The 15,069-nt window shown below is 38.6% G+C and overlaps 2 protein-coding genes across 2 annotated transcripts in view; one reads left to right on the top strand and one right to left on the bottom strand.

Moving 5' to 3' along the window:
* LOC124644368 overlaps positions 1 to 4,147 on the bottom strand; it is a 70,470-nt gene extending 66,323 nt beyond the window's left edge. The window contains exon 1 of the mRNA XM_047183680.1: positions 3,682 to 4,147. Coding sequence (XP_047039636.1) covers positions 3,682 to 3,984 — 303 coding nt within the window. The 5' untranslated portion in view covers positions 3,985 to 4,147. The remainder of the gene's footprint in view (positions 1 to 3,681) is intronic.
* Positions 4,148 to 7,764: 3,617 nt separating this feature from the next.
* LOC124644540 lies at positions 7,765 to 11,594 on the top strand. Its single transcript, XM_047183978.1, has 4 exons — positions 7,765 to 8,191; positions 9,343 to 9,433; positions 9,953 to 10,071; positions 10,604 to 11,594. Exons 1-4 carry the CDS (start codon positions 8,053 to 8,055, stop codon positions 10,777 to 10,779), a joined length of 525 nt encoding a protein of 174 aa, XP_047039934.1. The 5' UTR covers positions 7,765 to 8,052; the 3' UTR covers positions 10,780 to 11,594.
* Positions 11,595 to 15,069: the final 3,475 nt, after the last annotated feature.

Here is a 15,069-nt window from a genome sequence, read left to right as displayed (position 1 = left end):
GCCGACCCCAACATGATTGGGAAAAGGCTCGGAGGATGATGATGATGATGATGTTGAAAATATATGTGTCTGTGACTCCTTCAAAGTCAAATGAACTTTCTTAGTTAATTTTGGATGACAATGACTTATGATGAATGAAATCTGGCAAAACAATACAATTTGTAATAGCCAATGGTGATCAATGTTCAACATAAAGGCTCCACCCAGTGTTCAACAGTTGTGATGATTATAATGTTCATATCTTCACTGTCATCATCAACACCTGGTCTTTTCCCAGCTATGTTGGGGTCAGCTTCCAGTCTTACCGGATGTAGCTGATAACCAGTGTTTTACAAGGAGCAACTGCCTATCTGACCACCTCAACCCTAATACCTTGGCAACCCAGTACCCCTTGGTAAGATTGCTTGTCAGACTTTCTGGCTTCTGACTACCCAGCAACCGTCAAAAATGTTCAAATGACACCTGTAACCTACAGTTTATCATGCCCTCTGAATAATGGTTTTCATACCAATAAATTCATATCTTCACTGGTATAGGCCAGTATTGGAACAAAAAATAGCAGTGTTTTAATTACTTATATTAATCTAAAAATAATAAGACAAGTATGTGAACTAAACTAGTACCTAACATATGCTTTCAACAATTGGTTTTTCAAGTACATCGGGAAACTGGCAATTGGCTTGAAAATAACTACAGTCTAGACTTTATTGTACAGCTGTTATTTCTCAAGAAATTTCATATGTTCAATTCTGAGAAGGTGAGTTCCTTTATTCACTAACTAGCCGTTTTCCCGCGGTTTCACCCGCGTCCCGTGGTAACTACTGCCCGTACCGGGATAAAATATAGCCTATGTTACTCGTGGATAATGTAGCTTTCGAATGGTGAAAGAATTTTTAAAAACTGTCCAGTAGTTTTTGAGCCTATTCATTACAACCAAACAAACAAACAAAGTTTTCCTCTTTATAATATTAGTATAGATTAATAAAGTAAACCAATTAAAGTACCTACACAACTTCCACAAGGACTGGCCACAAATGGTGACCGATAGGGAAAGATGGAAAGCTATAGGGGAGGTCTTTGCCCAGCAGTGGGACAACAGTTTAAAAAAAAAAATTAGATTTATCTGAAGTCGTTTTGTTTAAAAGCCCTTATCTTGGGAACTATTTGTTGAATTTTATTTCTTTTAGTGTTAAATTGCCCATTTATGAAGGAAGGTTACAATTTTATCCAAGTGCACGGAGTAGTACCTATTCGAACAGGGCAAAATTTCGTATAAGGCTAGTGGTGGACATATAGGAGAAGCAATAGGCTATATTTTAGTAGGGTGCATAGAGTAGTTCCCACAAAATGCAAGTCAAAGTCAAAAACATTTATTGAAACTAGGCTAGTTTTTAGCACTTTTTCATGTCAAATTTACAAAAGGACAGCACCCCCAAAACACCCCCCTTTCACCACTTCCTAGTATTATGGCTGGGAAGAAGTGGTGAAGAACAAACTTCCCAGCAACACAGCTGTCTATTATGATGTTGAGCAAAATTTCATTCAAAACTAGTGGTGATATATGACACTTATTCCAGGGGATAACTTAAATCCAGTTTTATCCATGTGTCCAATGGATGGTATCCACAAATTGTATGTCCAAACTGCATTAAACAGAAAGTCATAAAAGTAGTGAAACATAAAACAAAACATAGCTACTTCATGTTTATGCTAAAAATGAAATATTTGTAAACATACCAAGTTTTGTTTTTGCAGAAATGGTATTATAATACATACTTCGAGAGATATTTATAGATTTGTTCAACATTTGAACATCTTTAGCAGTTGTTATGGGTTGTCAGAAGCTAGGCCGTCTGACAACCTGTCTTAACAAGGGGTATAGTATTGTCTGGGTAGGTGAGTTAGAGGTCAGATAGGCAGTTGCTCCGTATAAAAGAGACTAGATGACAAGATCCCAATGTAATTGGTAGAAATGAGTGACATGAATGGTACACCTATGTCTATTGCCTTGTTGGTTTAGCTGTCGAAAATGCGGCTGCTGAGCACGAGGTTTCGGGTTCGATTTCGGGCCGAAATCACTTTATGGGTTTTAGAAGACTTTCACTAAGCAGCCTGGAGCCTGGAATTTGGTGATTGATACACCTGTGCATTGGAGGGCACGTAAATGTCGGTCCTGCGCCTGATCTCTCTCCGGTTGTATCGGATTGCTGTCCCGTCGGACTATGAGAGTGGAGGAATAGTGAGTGCACCTGTGTCTGCCCAAATGCTTGTGCACTATAATATGTCCTGCGCAGCTGGCTAATCTCCTTACAGCTGCGATAATCGGCTAGGAGGGCATGACACCTGTGTCGCGAGTTAACTATCAAGTGTCAAGTTTTTATACAGTCCGTCAGTAAAAGTGTAGATTGATTAAAGTCTAACCGTGTACTAAAACTGTTTTGAAATTGTAATTTTGTTTTGATTTTTTCCTACTATACTGTGTCTGAAAAAGTTTGAAGATAACTTTTCAGCTGTTTTTGGTACAAAATAGTTTCCTATACAGTCAATGAGAAGTGTAAATTGTATTATGGTTCTTTGACCACGCCTTATATAAAGAGGTTGATGCATTTTTACTTTTACTTTATTTTTCATGAGTATTGTGGTGGCCTAGTGGGTAAAGAACCAACCTCTCAAGGATGAGTGTGTATCAATGAAAATTTTCTAAGTTTGTATGTACTTTCTCAGTATACTTTTAGTATTTGAAGATTTTTCATGTGTCAAGTCAAGACTGTTACTTGTGAGGTGACGGCAGATCGAAGAGTATGGAAGGAGTAAACATGCTGCACCAACCACAAATAAAATTGGGATAAGGGCAGGAGGATGATGATGATGATTTAACTGTGATAATGGTACTGTCAAACTGATCTGATGATGGAGCTGGAAGATATGAACTGGAACTTCATGATGGAACATCGTATCATAGCTGTGTTTGGACTTGTTTGAAGTCTTGAGATGAAGTTTGACCATTTTTATATTTATCAGAATTTTCTAGAATGAATAAGAAAAATATAATGAAATCATTTGTTAATGTTATCTTTTGCAGTTTATTTACTTTCTTTGTGTAGAAATTAGTTGTCTGTTTACAAGTATGTTTTGAAATGAGTGATGGAGGATAATTTTTATATCTGGAGTCTTAATATGTGGTTTATATGTAGTTTAAATATTAAGATTTATCCTAATAAGATTTTTTATAAAAATGAGAGAAATATTGTTCTAACGGGTTGGTATTCAAAAAAGAGTAATTTCACTATGTACACCTATATGAATTGTGTAAAATATAACTGAAAAATAGAAGATTTTTTCTCAAAATACCTTACATTTAACAAAACAAACTGAAAACATTTAAACAAACCAAAAAAACATGGTTCACCCACTTAAAAATGAAAAATCCAACTTGTGAATTAAAAATCAGGTACCAGGCAAACAGGTTTAGCAAGAGCTACAACCAATCAATAACATACAGAGGTTTTATTCAAAATTTTCGTTCTATTGTCGCGAAACATACACAAAACACAACATACGTACTATTTAGTGAACGGGAGTTCATTGACATTGTCGCTCCGAGGAGTCAAAGACAGACTCAATTGTCACTCACTACAACCTAAAACCAGAGAGGTAACAGTCAGCCATATTGGTACTCACGGCTATTTCGAAAAGAGATGGGAAGTCCTGCTGGGGCTCTCCGTCTGCCAATCCTGCGAGTAGACCGAGCTCCGCGCTCAGATCGGCTAGCTCAGCCCCGATGCGCTCCGCCCGATCCGCATCGCCAAGCTCATCTTTCAGGATGTCTCCGATCTCGTCAGACACCGCGGCCACGGCTGAAGCCACCTCGTCTGAAGGCACTCCCTCCTTGCCCAGCCCCTCGCCTCCGCCGGCGAACAGCTCAGCTTCCTCAGCATTACCAGTACCACTACGGCCTAAACATTTCTCCATGGAAAACATCATTTAAGAACCGAATAACACAACTCATACGACAAACGTAACATCTAAAGTCACCGCTGGTCCTCTTAGATCACTCGAAAACAGATAACTCGGTAATTAAAAGACTTGAAACCATTTTTTCATCGGCACCGATATATCCCGAAGTTTTTGACAATACCAATATGGCGACGATATTTTTAGGTATTTTGTGACCAGTTGCAAGCGGATAACGTGACAATATTTTGTGTGGCAATTTTCTTTGTTGGGCCTATTTTTGTATTCTCTTTTCAAGAAAATCATCCAAAGACCAATGATGATTTAGCAATAAAGAATACTTTTGTTTTGTAGACTTTCGTTTTGCTTTGTTAAACTTTTCCTTAACCCTTAACATGAAAATAAACGATTTTTTATAAAAATTTACTGAAAGAATGCTATAAGAATGATGTGAACAGGAAGATTGCTAAAGCGTTCTCTGATACCAGTGGCGGCCCTAGGGGTGTGCGAACTGTGCCATCGCACAGGGCCTCGCGCTTGGAGGGGCCTCGCGCTACAACCCACACTAATATAAAAAAAATATAATTAGAAGATACATATCTTGTCTGGTCCAAGAAAAAAAATGTGCATTTTTTCTATATTTCTAATTCATCCTGCGTTTACTTTTTGAGTCCTCAATTTAACAAAAAGTTGGAACACCAAAGTAACAAAGCAACTGGCTCTCGATCCAGTCACGGATTCTTTTTATTTGTGCTTGCTTTTAAAAAATGTCCCAAAACTCAAAAATTTTCGCGCTCGCTACGCTCGCGACATGACCTTGCACTGTTATTTATTATACAAATTTAGGTGCTTCAGTGACCTAAAGCTCAAAATTTTTTGCGCTCGCTACGCTCGCGGGTGCTCGACTTTACACTTGTTTTATTTTTTCATCCTTTTTTAGCCGAACCTAGAAGGTAGCGCCGCTTTAAGTCCTTTTATTAACAAGAAAATAACTCCTAGTTTCCGTATGAACTTTCTTATTTACGACGTGCGAACTACTCAAGTTACAATCTTTCAATACATAGGGAACGCTTGGGTCCTGATTGCACCCGGGCGCTACATGAGCCAGAGACGGCCATGAATCAGTTATACGAAGAGCTGAATATTATCTCGGTGCTGAAATGTATATTAGAAAATAATTTAACTGAAATTTATCCCACTACCGAAATAGTCTTGAGAATTCGAATAATAAAATAATAATATCGAAAAAGCAGTTTTCGAGGCTTAAAATTATTAAAACATGTTTAAGGAATTCGATGACACAAGATCGACTTTCAGCCCTTGCTATTCTTTCGATCGAAAATGACGATGCTCATTCATTCGATTATTCTGAATTAATTAAAGATTTTAGTTTAATATTTGTTAATTTTGTGATTCTTTAAATATAAACTATAGTAAAAATAAAATTTTAATAATTAGTTTAACTTGAGCATTTCTCCTCAAACATGACGGTTAGCTAAATCAAAACGCCAGCTTACTCTCGCAACACATACTTTTCACTTTAGACAAAGGGCCTTTTTTTTCCGACGTCAAAAATCATCAAATGACCCCTCCCGCTGTGGGTTAGCAGCGGTGAGGGAGTGTCAGACTCTTACTGACTAAAAACCGTCGTGTTCCGTCATAGGCCTTTTATGTACCAGGGCCGCGGTATCTCTTTCGAACAACCCGCAGCCCCGGCAGGCCTTGGCCCTGCTGGGCCCCGCTGGGGTTGCTGACATCTCTTTGAGGAGCGCGTGGAACAACGCGCGCCGTCGACACGAGTCTGTCGTCTAAGCAGACAGAGGGACGATGAGCCACCCAAACTCACCGCCCACAGACCCACGCCTACGGTGGCCGGGAGTCATCACGCGACACCCGGCGCCCATGGTGTCTACCAGGTCCAGCGCGGCGGCCGGGATGAGAGGTGCGTACTCTCTGGCGTTCCGCCTCCTTCTCGAGCATGACCGCTTCGCAGAAGGAGGCGACGGCATCCCATTCCCTCTCGCCCCGGACCATGGCCTGAACCAGGGCCGGACGTGAGAGGTCGCCGCCGCCCAAAGCCTCGACGAGGACCCGGCGGTGCCCCCCCCCATGCGGGGCACACCTGGACTGTGTGGTCCACCGTGTCGTCGGGGCTGTCCGCACAATGGTGACACCCGGGCGCCTCCTCACGACCGATTCGGTGCAGGAACAACCGTGACCAACCGTGAAACAACCGTGTCCGGTGAGGACCTGCGTCATGCGGTACGTCCTCAAAGAGGGGACTTACCGCCATGATGGTGGCGTGCCCTGCACTGGGTTGCGACAGTCGCTCCCTCCAGGCCACCATGAGATCGCGCCGGAGCTCTGCCCGCTGCGCGACAACTTGCCGCGGCAACGGGGTTTCCCCCCGGCGCTGAGCCTCCTCGCGCCAGTCGTACAGGCGCAAGAAGACTCTCGCCTCCAGATCCCACGGTGGCAGTCCGGCTAGTAGGCCAGCTGCATCGCGGGAGATCGTGCGGTACCCCCGGATTAGCCTGATGGCTATCACCCTTTGGGGCACGTTCAGGTAGTGTACGGCCCGCTTCCGTACCGAACGTGCCCATACCGGGGGCCCGTAAAGGGCCATGGACCGTAAGACTCCCGCGTAGAGTTTACGGCAGGGGGCGTTTGGGCCTCCCAGGTTGGGCAGGAGCCGCCTGAATGCAGCACCTGCCTTCTCCAGTTTGGGGCCCAAACGTCGGAAATGCTCGACGAAGTTCCACCGGCTGTCGAGGACGAGTCCCAGGTATTTCATCGCCCTCTCGACGCCGATGGGAACCCCCCCCCCACCGTGACTTGGGAGCCTGAAGGTGGCGCGTTCCGAAGCCCATGAAAGCACATGGGCTCGGATTTGTGCAAGTCCACCTCCAGGCCCAGCAGCTGGATCCTCTCGATTACTGTCGCAACCCCGCGCGTCATTATGTCGGCCGCCTCCTGTTGCGACCTCCCCTGTGCCAGAACCAGCGTGTCGTCAGCGTAGCAGACCACGCTGACGCCGCTAGGGAGGTCGGCACGCAGCACCCAGTCGAAGCCGATGTTCCACAAGAGCGGCCCCAGAACCGACCCCTGCGGAACACCGCACGACATCTCTCGCCGGTTCTAGACAAAGGGCCTCGCATAGACCTGCCGCACGTAGCCTCGCAATGGCTAGGGCCGCCGCTGTCTGATACAACTATACAAGTGAAACAAAACTAAACGACAAAGTTTGCGATAGATAATATTTAAAAATTAAGGGCAAGCTCAATAATAAAGTTTTAGGTTCCCAATCTTTCAGCGTCATATTTTCATGAGCAAAAGAATAGACTTTGGGATTGGGTTGTACAGCCTGCAATAGTTATCCAAAATATGTCAGCAATGTGAAACACGATATAGTGACCAAATAACTCGGCGTTTTTTTAACCGACTTCAAAGATAAAGAGGTTTTCAGTTTGACCTATAAATATTTATGTATGTACGTGCGCAAGTATCTCACGTTCGGCTAAACTGATTTTGATGCAATTTTCAACATAGTATTTGTCAGACTTCGGAGAAGGTTTTAGGAATATTATTAAAGTCAGTTTAATTTTTGTAAGAAAGGTTTATAATATAGATTTAAATAACCCGCCACGCAGGCTACGCTCGCTCGCGCTAGCAGCTCGGCGAAGAGTCAAGTCTGGTGCAGTCATATCACCTATAATTGCCAAGGTAATAAACGCATTTGAGACTCGCATGACAACACTACATCCTCCTGTCAACTGTCAATTTGACGCACCAGTTGACATTTCAAAATTGACAGAACTCGGATTCTGCGCGAAACACTAGCAAAGTTATTTTGTCAAACATTTATAAATTCTATATGAAAAACTACAATGCAGGTAAAATGCCGCATTGCGATGCACGCTACAACAAACACGCGTTATTTCTAATACAAAAACAACGCTTAACTAATTAAATTAAGCACATGATAGTTTAAACTATTGCCTTATTATTTTATTTTTAAACCTATAATTAGTGTTGTAAATAGGTCGTAAGTGAAAACCGGAAATAGTGTGTGTACTTATATAGGTGTAAATTAAAGTTATGGCGGTTCAAAATAAAGTTTTGTATGCGTTTCGTGGTTGGATCGCGTTTGTTGCGTTTATGGATTTGGGCACCGCTGGCCGGTCTTATATTGAAAGAAGGTCGTTTCTTAGCAACGCTGGGGATGAACATTTAGATGGTAAGTCTTTTTATATATTTTATAACTGTCTAAGTCTGAATTTTAAGCTTAACTTGTAATATAATTAGCTGTTTCTTGCGGTTTCACCCCCCTTTATGGGGGAAATATTTCTCGTGCCCTGATAAAATATAGTCTATAACCTTCCTCAATAAATGGGCTATCTTACACTGAAATAATTTTTCAAATCGGACCATGACTGAGATGCCTTAAGCTGTCCAAACAAAACCTTTATATTACATACAATTTATAAATATAGATAGCTATGTTTATTTTCCAAACTTGCATAAAATCTTATAGACTTAGATTACACAAGTACCTGCCTCAATTATAATCATTTATATACTAAGCAAGTGATGTGTGCAAGTAAAATATCTATTTATGACTTGGCCCTTGGCTACTGCAGAGCTAAGAGCTCTCCAGTATACACACAGAAACACAATGTGTATATACATTTCCACACACACACACACACACACAAGTACAGCTCACCTGCTTTCATTAAACAGTCCATCTGTATTCCTCAAACCACACTTTTATATAAATTGTTGTATAAATAATGTAATTGCATGCTAAAATATGCAATGTATTCATGTGGTGTTTTCCTTGAGGAATTTGAATAAAATGGAATAAATAACTAGTTTGCTATTTACTAGGTGTGCTTTACGGCTCTACCTTAGTCCCTAAATAACTGGATAAAAACTAGCCAATATCCATTTATTTATTTGTTTAACCATTTATGTACACAGTGAATCCAAAAAAGAAGTAGAGATGACATAAAATAGTACAATGGTCCTGCTTATTTCTAATGAAATCTATCCATTAACAAAATTTTGACGATATGTGTATGAAATTTTATTTAAATTGGTTCTATAGTTTTGCTGTGAAAGTGCAGATGAGCATTTATAATATTAAGTCAGGAAGTAAAGAATTTGTATTGCTAATGCTGTGCTGTGCAAGATTGTATGGCTACATATTATATCGGTTACAAACAAACATTTAAAACACAATACACCACTCATAAGAAACACATGGCTAATTGTCTGAATAACAAAGATCTACACTGCCATTCAATTTCACTCTTTCATGTAAAAACTAGAGATAAAACTTGTCAATTACATAGTTAGTAAATAATCCTTTTTTTATAATTACAGGAGACTTCACAATATCCCGAATGCTTGGAATGTACTCATTTCTAAAAGCCCTCGCACTCATACATTGTACGCTCTACATACATTATAGACCGTAAGTACGAATTTTATTTACTACTAGCTGTTTCACCCAATAGTGTATTATCTATGGTTTCACCCGCATCCAGTGGGAACTACTACCCGTACAGGGATAAAATATAACCTTTGTTACTCCGGAAGAGTGTAACTTTCCAACAGTGTAAGAATTTTTAAAATTTTAGTTTGGAGCAAAATTCTCTTTATAAAAATGTTTATTGAATTGCCTAGCCTTCTCCCAACTATATTGGGTCGGCTTCGAATCTAACCAGATGCAGCTGAGTAGCAGAGTGCTACATGGAGCGACTGCTGTCTTCTCCCTGCTACCCATAACGACTGCCAGATATGTTCAAATGACAGCCGAGACCTACTTATTTAACGTGCCTTCCGAAACACGGAAGAACTCGCCATCACTAGCTCCAAGCATCAAACGCTGCAAGCATATCTTAGCCTTATGATCGAATGACTCATGCAGCTATTACTTAGCCACACAAATGATAATTCCTAAAATAATAATAAAAGATTGTTTCATTTACAGGGTGGTGTCAATGGGCTACTGGTCTCTGTCGTTAACAATCATCCTATATTTCACGGAAGCTTTCTACTTTCACTCGACAGATCTCAACTTCTATGTTGTGTTTCCTTGCGTTTTGAATAGTAAGTTTTTATTACTTTTATATTAAAGCATCAAATGGGAACTACTTCCCGCACCGGGATAACTAGTAGCCTATAGCCTTCCTGGGGAAAAATAGAGTAATATTTTGATTTACTACTGCAAGAATTTTTCAAATCGGAAAAATTTAAAAAGTTGCTTATAGCTTTCCTCGATAAATAGGCTATTTAACGTTGAAAAAAAATTCAAATTAGTCCAGTACTTCCTGAGATGAATGAGTTCAAGTTAAGTTTAACTTATATTAGCTGTTATAGTATTAGTATTCATAGTGCTTAGCTGTTTTACCCGTGTCCCGGGGAGGAACTCCTATAGTAAACTCAGGCTTATCTCCATCTCTGTTTACCCCTTTTAGCATTAGCCTGTGCTGTCAGTGTGTATCTATCTTTTCTATCTATGAGAAGAGTAGTGCAAAAATCCCATATTTGAATATTATTTTTACCAGGCTGGAGCAGAGGTAATATGTAATTTAACTTATAGCTTTCTCCAATATTATAACCAATATTTTCTCTTTTCCAGTACTAACACTCCTAGGCTTAATATACCTACCTACAAAGCTAAAACTGTTTGGACAAATACCCGGCACGTCAGGCATGGATCGCGAAGTAGATGACGAAAACACACAAATATTACGCTCTATGGGTAACTTTAGGAGACGAAAACCTGGCAACTCTGCTAAGAATAAACATGTTTGATAGTGTTGCTATGTGGAAAAAATTTGGTAGATTGGTAGCTAAATGAGAAGTGTTTCAAAAAGGTTTTTTGTTTAAGTACTTATTCGCTGAAAATTGGATTGGATGAGACAAGAAGTATTTAAATTTGGAGTGAACGCAAACGTGAGAAAGTCGAAGTCGAAGACAAGTCATTTTATTTAAGTCTTACGTCAAAAATATAAATAAGATTTATTCTAGTCGCCCATTCTAAAAGTATCTTCCTATGGAGGAGAACAGACAAGAAACTCCATGGTTAAAACTCGTTGGACAAATACCCGGCACGTCAGGCATGGATCGCGAGGTAGACGACGAAAACACACAAATATTACGCTCTATGGGCAACTTCAGGAGAAGAAAACCTGGCAACTCTGCTAAGAATAAACATATTTGATAGTGTTGCTATGTGGAAATATTTGGTAGGTTGGTAGGTAAATGAAGTGTGTTTAAAAAAGGTTTTTTGTTCAAGTATTCATTGAAAATTGGATTGGATGAGCCAAGAAACATTTAAATTTGGAGTGAGGTAGTTTTAAGTGATAAAAAAAGTCCTCAAAAAGCTTTGTTGAAAAATCTCAATTTACTCATTGTAGAGATTTCCAATTCCTAATAAGCGTTTCTTGGGGGAAGGGAGTTCAGTAGTGGACGGCAATTTTCTGATCTGATTAGATTTAAGGTTCTATAGTCTGTTTTTTAATCTCGTAGACTAAACTGACATTACGAGTGTGGTCAGTTCATTGCAAATTCTTAAATAGTGATGTGGCACGACCGAAACTTAGCGTTAATAAAATCAAGTATCGTTTTTTTACAATAAGTCATCCTGAAATAATGGGCTTATTCTTGATGATTACGCATGGCATTGTGTGGTCAGATGTCCCTGGCAGTTTGTAGCACGTCGTGCAGCCGTGTGTATGTACGTGAATTGTAAATATAAAACTTTGAATGAATATTAAATTCGTCTATTATAGATAAAAAGTTATGATTGAACAAACCGGTGCCGTAAGTACAACACTGCACAAAAAAAGCTAGCAACATTATTTGTAAGTTTGACATTTTGCAAGTGTCAATTTAGTCTACGAGATTAAAAAACAGACTATATCCGCCTTACCACAAAAACTTTTAAACGTCAGTTTATGCCTTGTCTAAAAAAATGTCAAATTATGACGTTGACATATGGTTCATTTTGCAGCCAAAATTTTATTAGACAAGTGTAAAACAGGGTTTAAAGTTTTTGTAGTAAGGCCATATATGTTTGTCTTCAGTATCAACTTAAAGGCTTCTTGATCTAAAAGCACTGTTTCCGTGGGCCCTCTCCATAGGGCCCAGCCTCCAGAGCGCAGCGGGGCGAAGTTTTTACACAACCAATAGAATTTTTCCGCTAAGTGAAACTACAAAGTGGGCGAGATTAGATGTTTGAATAACGAAATTATATTGATTTTCAAATTAAATGCTAATATTTCTCTAAAACTGTTTAATTAAAAAAAAAATCGTAAAACGTTTTAGTCGAAAAAACTTTCACAGACATCAAAAATAAGTTTGAGGTATATAATTACCGCAAATGATAAGATCACGCCTCAAATTTTATTTTAACTTATGTAAAATCTAAAAAAAAAACATTTTATATTTGAATTCCCCACACGGTATCTCTACCTTTAGTAAAATTGTTCACTGATTGTGGGTAGTTTTACACGCTTGGTTTGATATCTTCGTCTGCACATAGTTGGCAAATAATATGGCTTCCAATTTTGTAAAATAACTCGCTGAATTGAATAATTGAAACCATTCATCAATTTTAAATAAATAAGTAATGATCTATACTTTGGTAAAAAAAATATTTTATATGGCAACACTGAATTGTGACGCCACTTTTCCTCACAAAATATTGACTAACTCATCATCTGCATAGCCTTTACCCAACTATGTTAAGATCGGCCTCTTTTAATGTGTTACGGCTGTCAATAAAACATATTTGGCAGTCGTTAAATACCGATAGTCAAAAGCCAGAAATTCTGACAATCAGTACTAGTCTTACCAAGGGGTATTGGGTTGCCTGGGTAACTGGGTTGGGGAGATCAGATAGGCAGTCGCTCCATGTAGCACACTGGTACTCAGCTGCACCCGGTTAGACTGGAAGCCGACACCAAGATAGTTGGGAAAAGGCTCGGGAGATGATGATTTAGATTAATTGGTTTATGGTATCAACTATTGAATTATGCAGATCACTAACAGCCATTCTCAATATTCAACCTATCGGTTGATTAGCTATCTACAGATAGAATGTTAAATTATAATCATTATTATTTATTTTTCATCTTTATTTAATCTCTAGTAAGCAAAAAAAAACATGTATTAAATATTGGGAATGGTCGTAAAAATCCTTGAGTTGAATCCAAGTCGATTAAAAAAACTACTATTTAGTAGAAATCCTAGTATTTTCCTACCACGGCCTTATTCTTGCACTGATAGCTTCCAATATTATAAAGTGCTGGTAAAATTAAAATATGTTTAGTAATAATTGGATTACACTTGGGTGCAAAAATATTGGGTCACCTTTTTTAAAAAATGTCATGTAGACAGTGTAATTTATTTAATTTTTCAGAATAAACGCAGAATTCATTGAATACTTAAAAAAAAAAACATAAATAGATTACGTTTATACTGAAAAAACAAAACAGCATGATTTAATGTCCGTATTTAATATACTTTAACTTTATCATTTTTTATTCTCAAAATGCATTTATTTTAATATGCTCAATTTTATTGCATCCAAGTGTAATGTGAAATGTTGATATTTCATATTTTTAATAGCTATCAAAATCATATATTTTGAAAAGGTACTGCATATCTAGGGTGAGACGATCCATCATTTTATTAACCGCGGTAAGCATTGTCTATTAAAGATTTGATGGTGTAAAAAGTATGAAATATCAAGATTTTACTCAGTTTAAATACTACTGCAGATACATAGAAAATACCTATACCTATATTGTAATAGTGCCAATAATAATATATAGCCATTGATTCGCTAACCAATGAATGTAGGATTAGAAATAACGTAAAAAGTATGTGAATTCAAAATGAAAAGTATTGATTTACAAAATAATAAAAATTAATATCAAATGTCACTAGAAAAAGGAAAAATGCATATTCAAATTGACAACCTCCTTTTTTAGAAGTCGGCTAAAATATGTTTTAATCCATATGAAAATATAGACAAATCTTGAAAGACACCGACTTCCAGAGTAATTAGATTTCAGCAGGATTTTTATTTGCATTATTTAGTAGTACAAATATTAAACCTTAGAGAGAAAAAATCTATTTTTTTTTAATTTCACGAATATTTATTCCGTAACTAATTTAAAAAGCATGACACCTCCTGCGTTCATTGGTTAGAAAATCGCAACATAATATAAAAAAAAAACATATAGCAATATATAATTTTATACCTAACACGTTTTATACACTGACTATAGCTAGTTATAGTTCGGCCATTCAGAGAATGCGTTCCTGACACGTCGCGATTGAACTGACGACGTAATAACATTCATTGATTATTGATATAATAATGTTGTTTTAATGCTCCTCAATTGTTAAAACGGTAAACAACCAGCAAAAATATTTTTATCGTAACTGCAACGCCATTGCAAAGTTACGTCGTCAGTTCAATCGCGACGTGTCAGGAACGCATTCTCTGAATGGCCGAACTATAATTAAACTGTTATATTAGAAGTTTAGCGCGATTTTATTCCTTTACTAGCTTCTGCCCGCGGTTTCACCCGCGTCCCGTGGGAACTACTGCCCGTACCGGGATAAAATATAGCCTATGTTACTCGGGATGAGTGTAGCTTTCCAACAGTGAAAGAATTTAAAAAATCGGTTCAGTAGTTTTTGTGTTTCCATTACAAACAAGCTAGAAAAATTTATTTTTTCTTTCAAAAATTTTTGGCTCGGTTGCATTAATTATCAATAAAGCGTCAATTTGTAATCTCATAGTTAATGCTATCTGCCAGATAAAGGTTGCTTATAATTTCTACCAGATATTTATATTCGACTAGCAAGCGCAGCGTAGGACGTCCACCAACAAGGTGGACAGACGACCTTGTAAAGGTCGCCGTCGACGCTGGATGCAGGTCGCCTCCAACAGGTATCTGTGGAGATCTAAGGGGGAGGCCTATGTTCAGCAGTGGACGTCCGCCGGCTGAGATGATGATGATTATGATTTCTATTCGAGAGCTGTGAAACCAAAAGTTATAAGCCTCGCTAGATTGTCGACTAAAA

Source organism: Helicoverpa zea, chromosome 30, assembly GCF_022581195.2.
Source record: "Helicoverpa zea isolate HzStark_Cry1AcR chromosome 30, ilHelZeax1.1, whole genome shotgun sequence".
Taxonomy (NCBI): domain Eukaryota; kingdom Metazoa; phylum Arthropoda; class Insecta; order Lepidoptera; family Noctuidae; genus Helicoverpa; species Helicoverpa zea.
The sequence above is the reverse complement of the archived record's forward strand: the minus strand, read 5'-3'. Positions and strand labels throughout refer to the sequence as shown.

Coding starts and splice junctions, on each gene's coding strand:
- LOC124644540 (XM_047183978.1), top strand. CDS start 8,053: ATGGCGGTTCAAAATAAAGTTTTGTATGCGTTTCGTGGTTGGATCGCG. Junction 9,434..9,952: donor CTCTACATACATTATAGACC/GTAAGTACGAAT, acceptor TTTCATTTACAG/GGTGGTGTCAATGGGCTACT. Junction 10,072..10,603: donor GTTTCCTTGCGTTTTGAATA/GTAAGTTTTTAT, acceptor TCTCTTTTCCAG/TACTAACACTCCTAGGCTTA.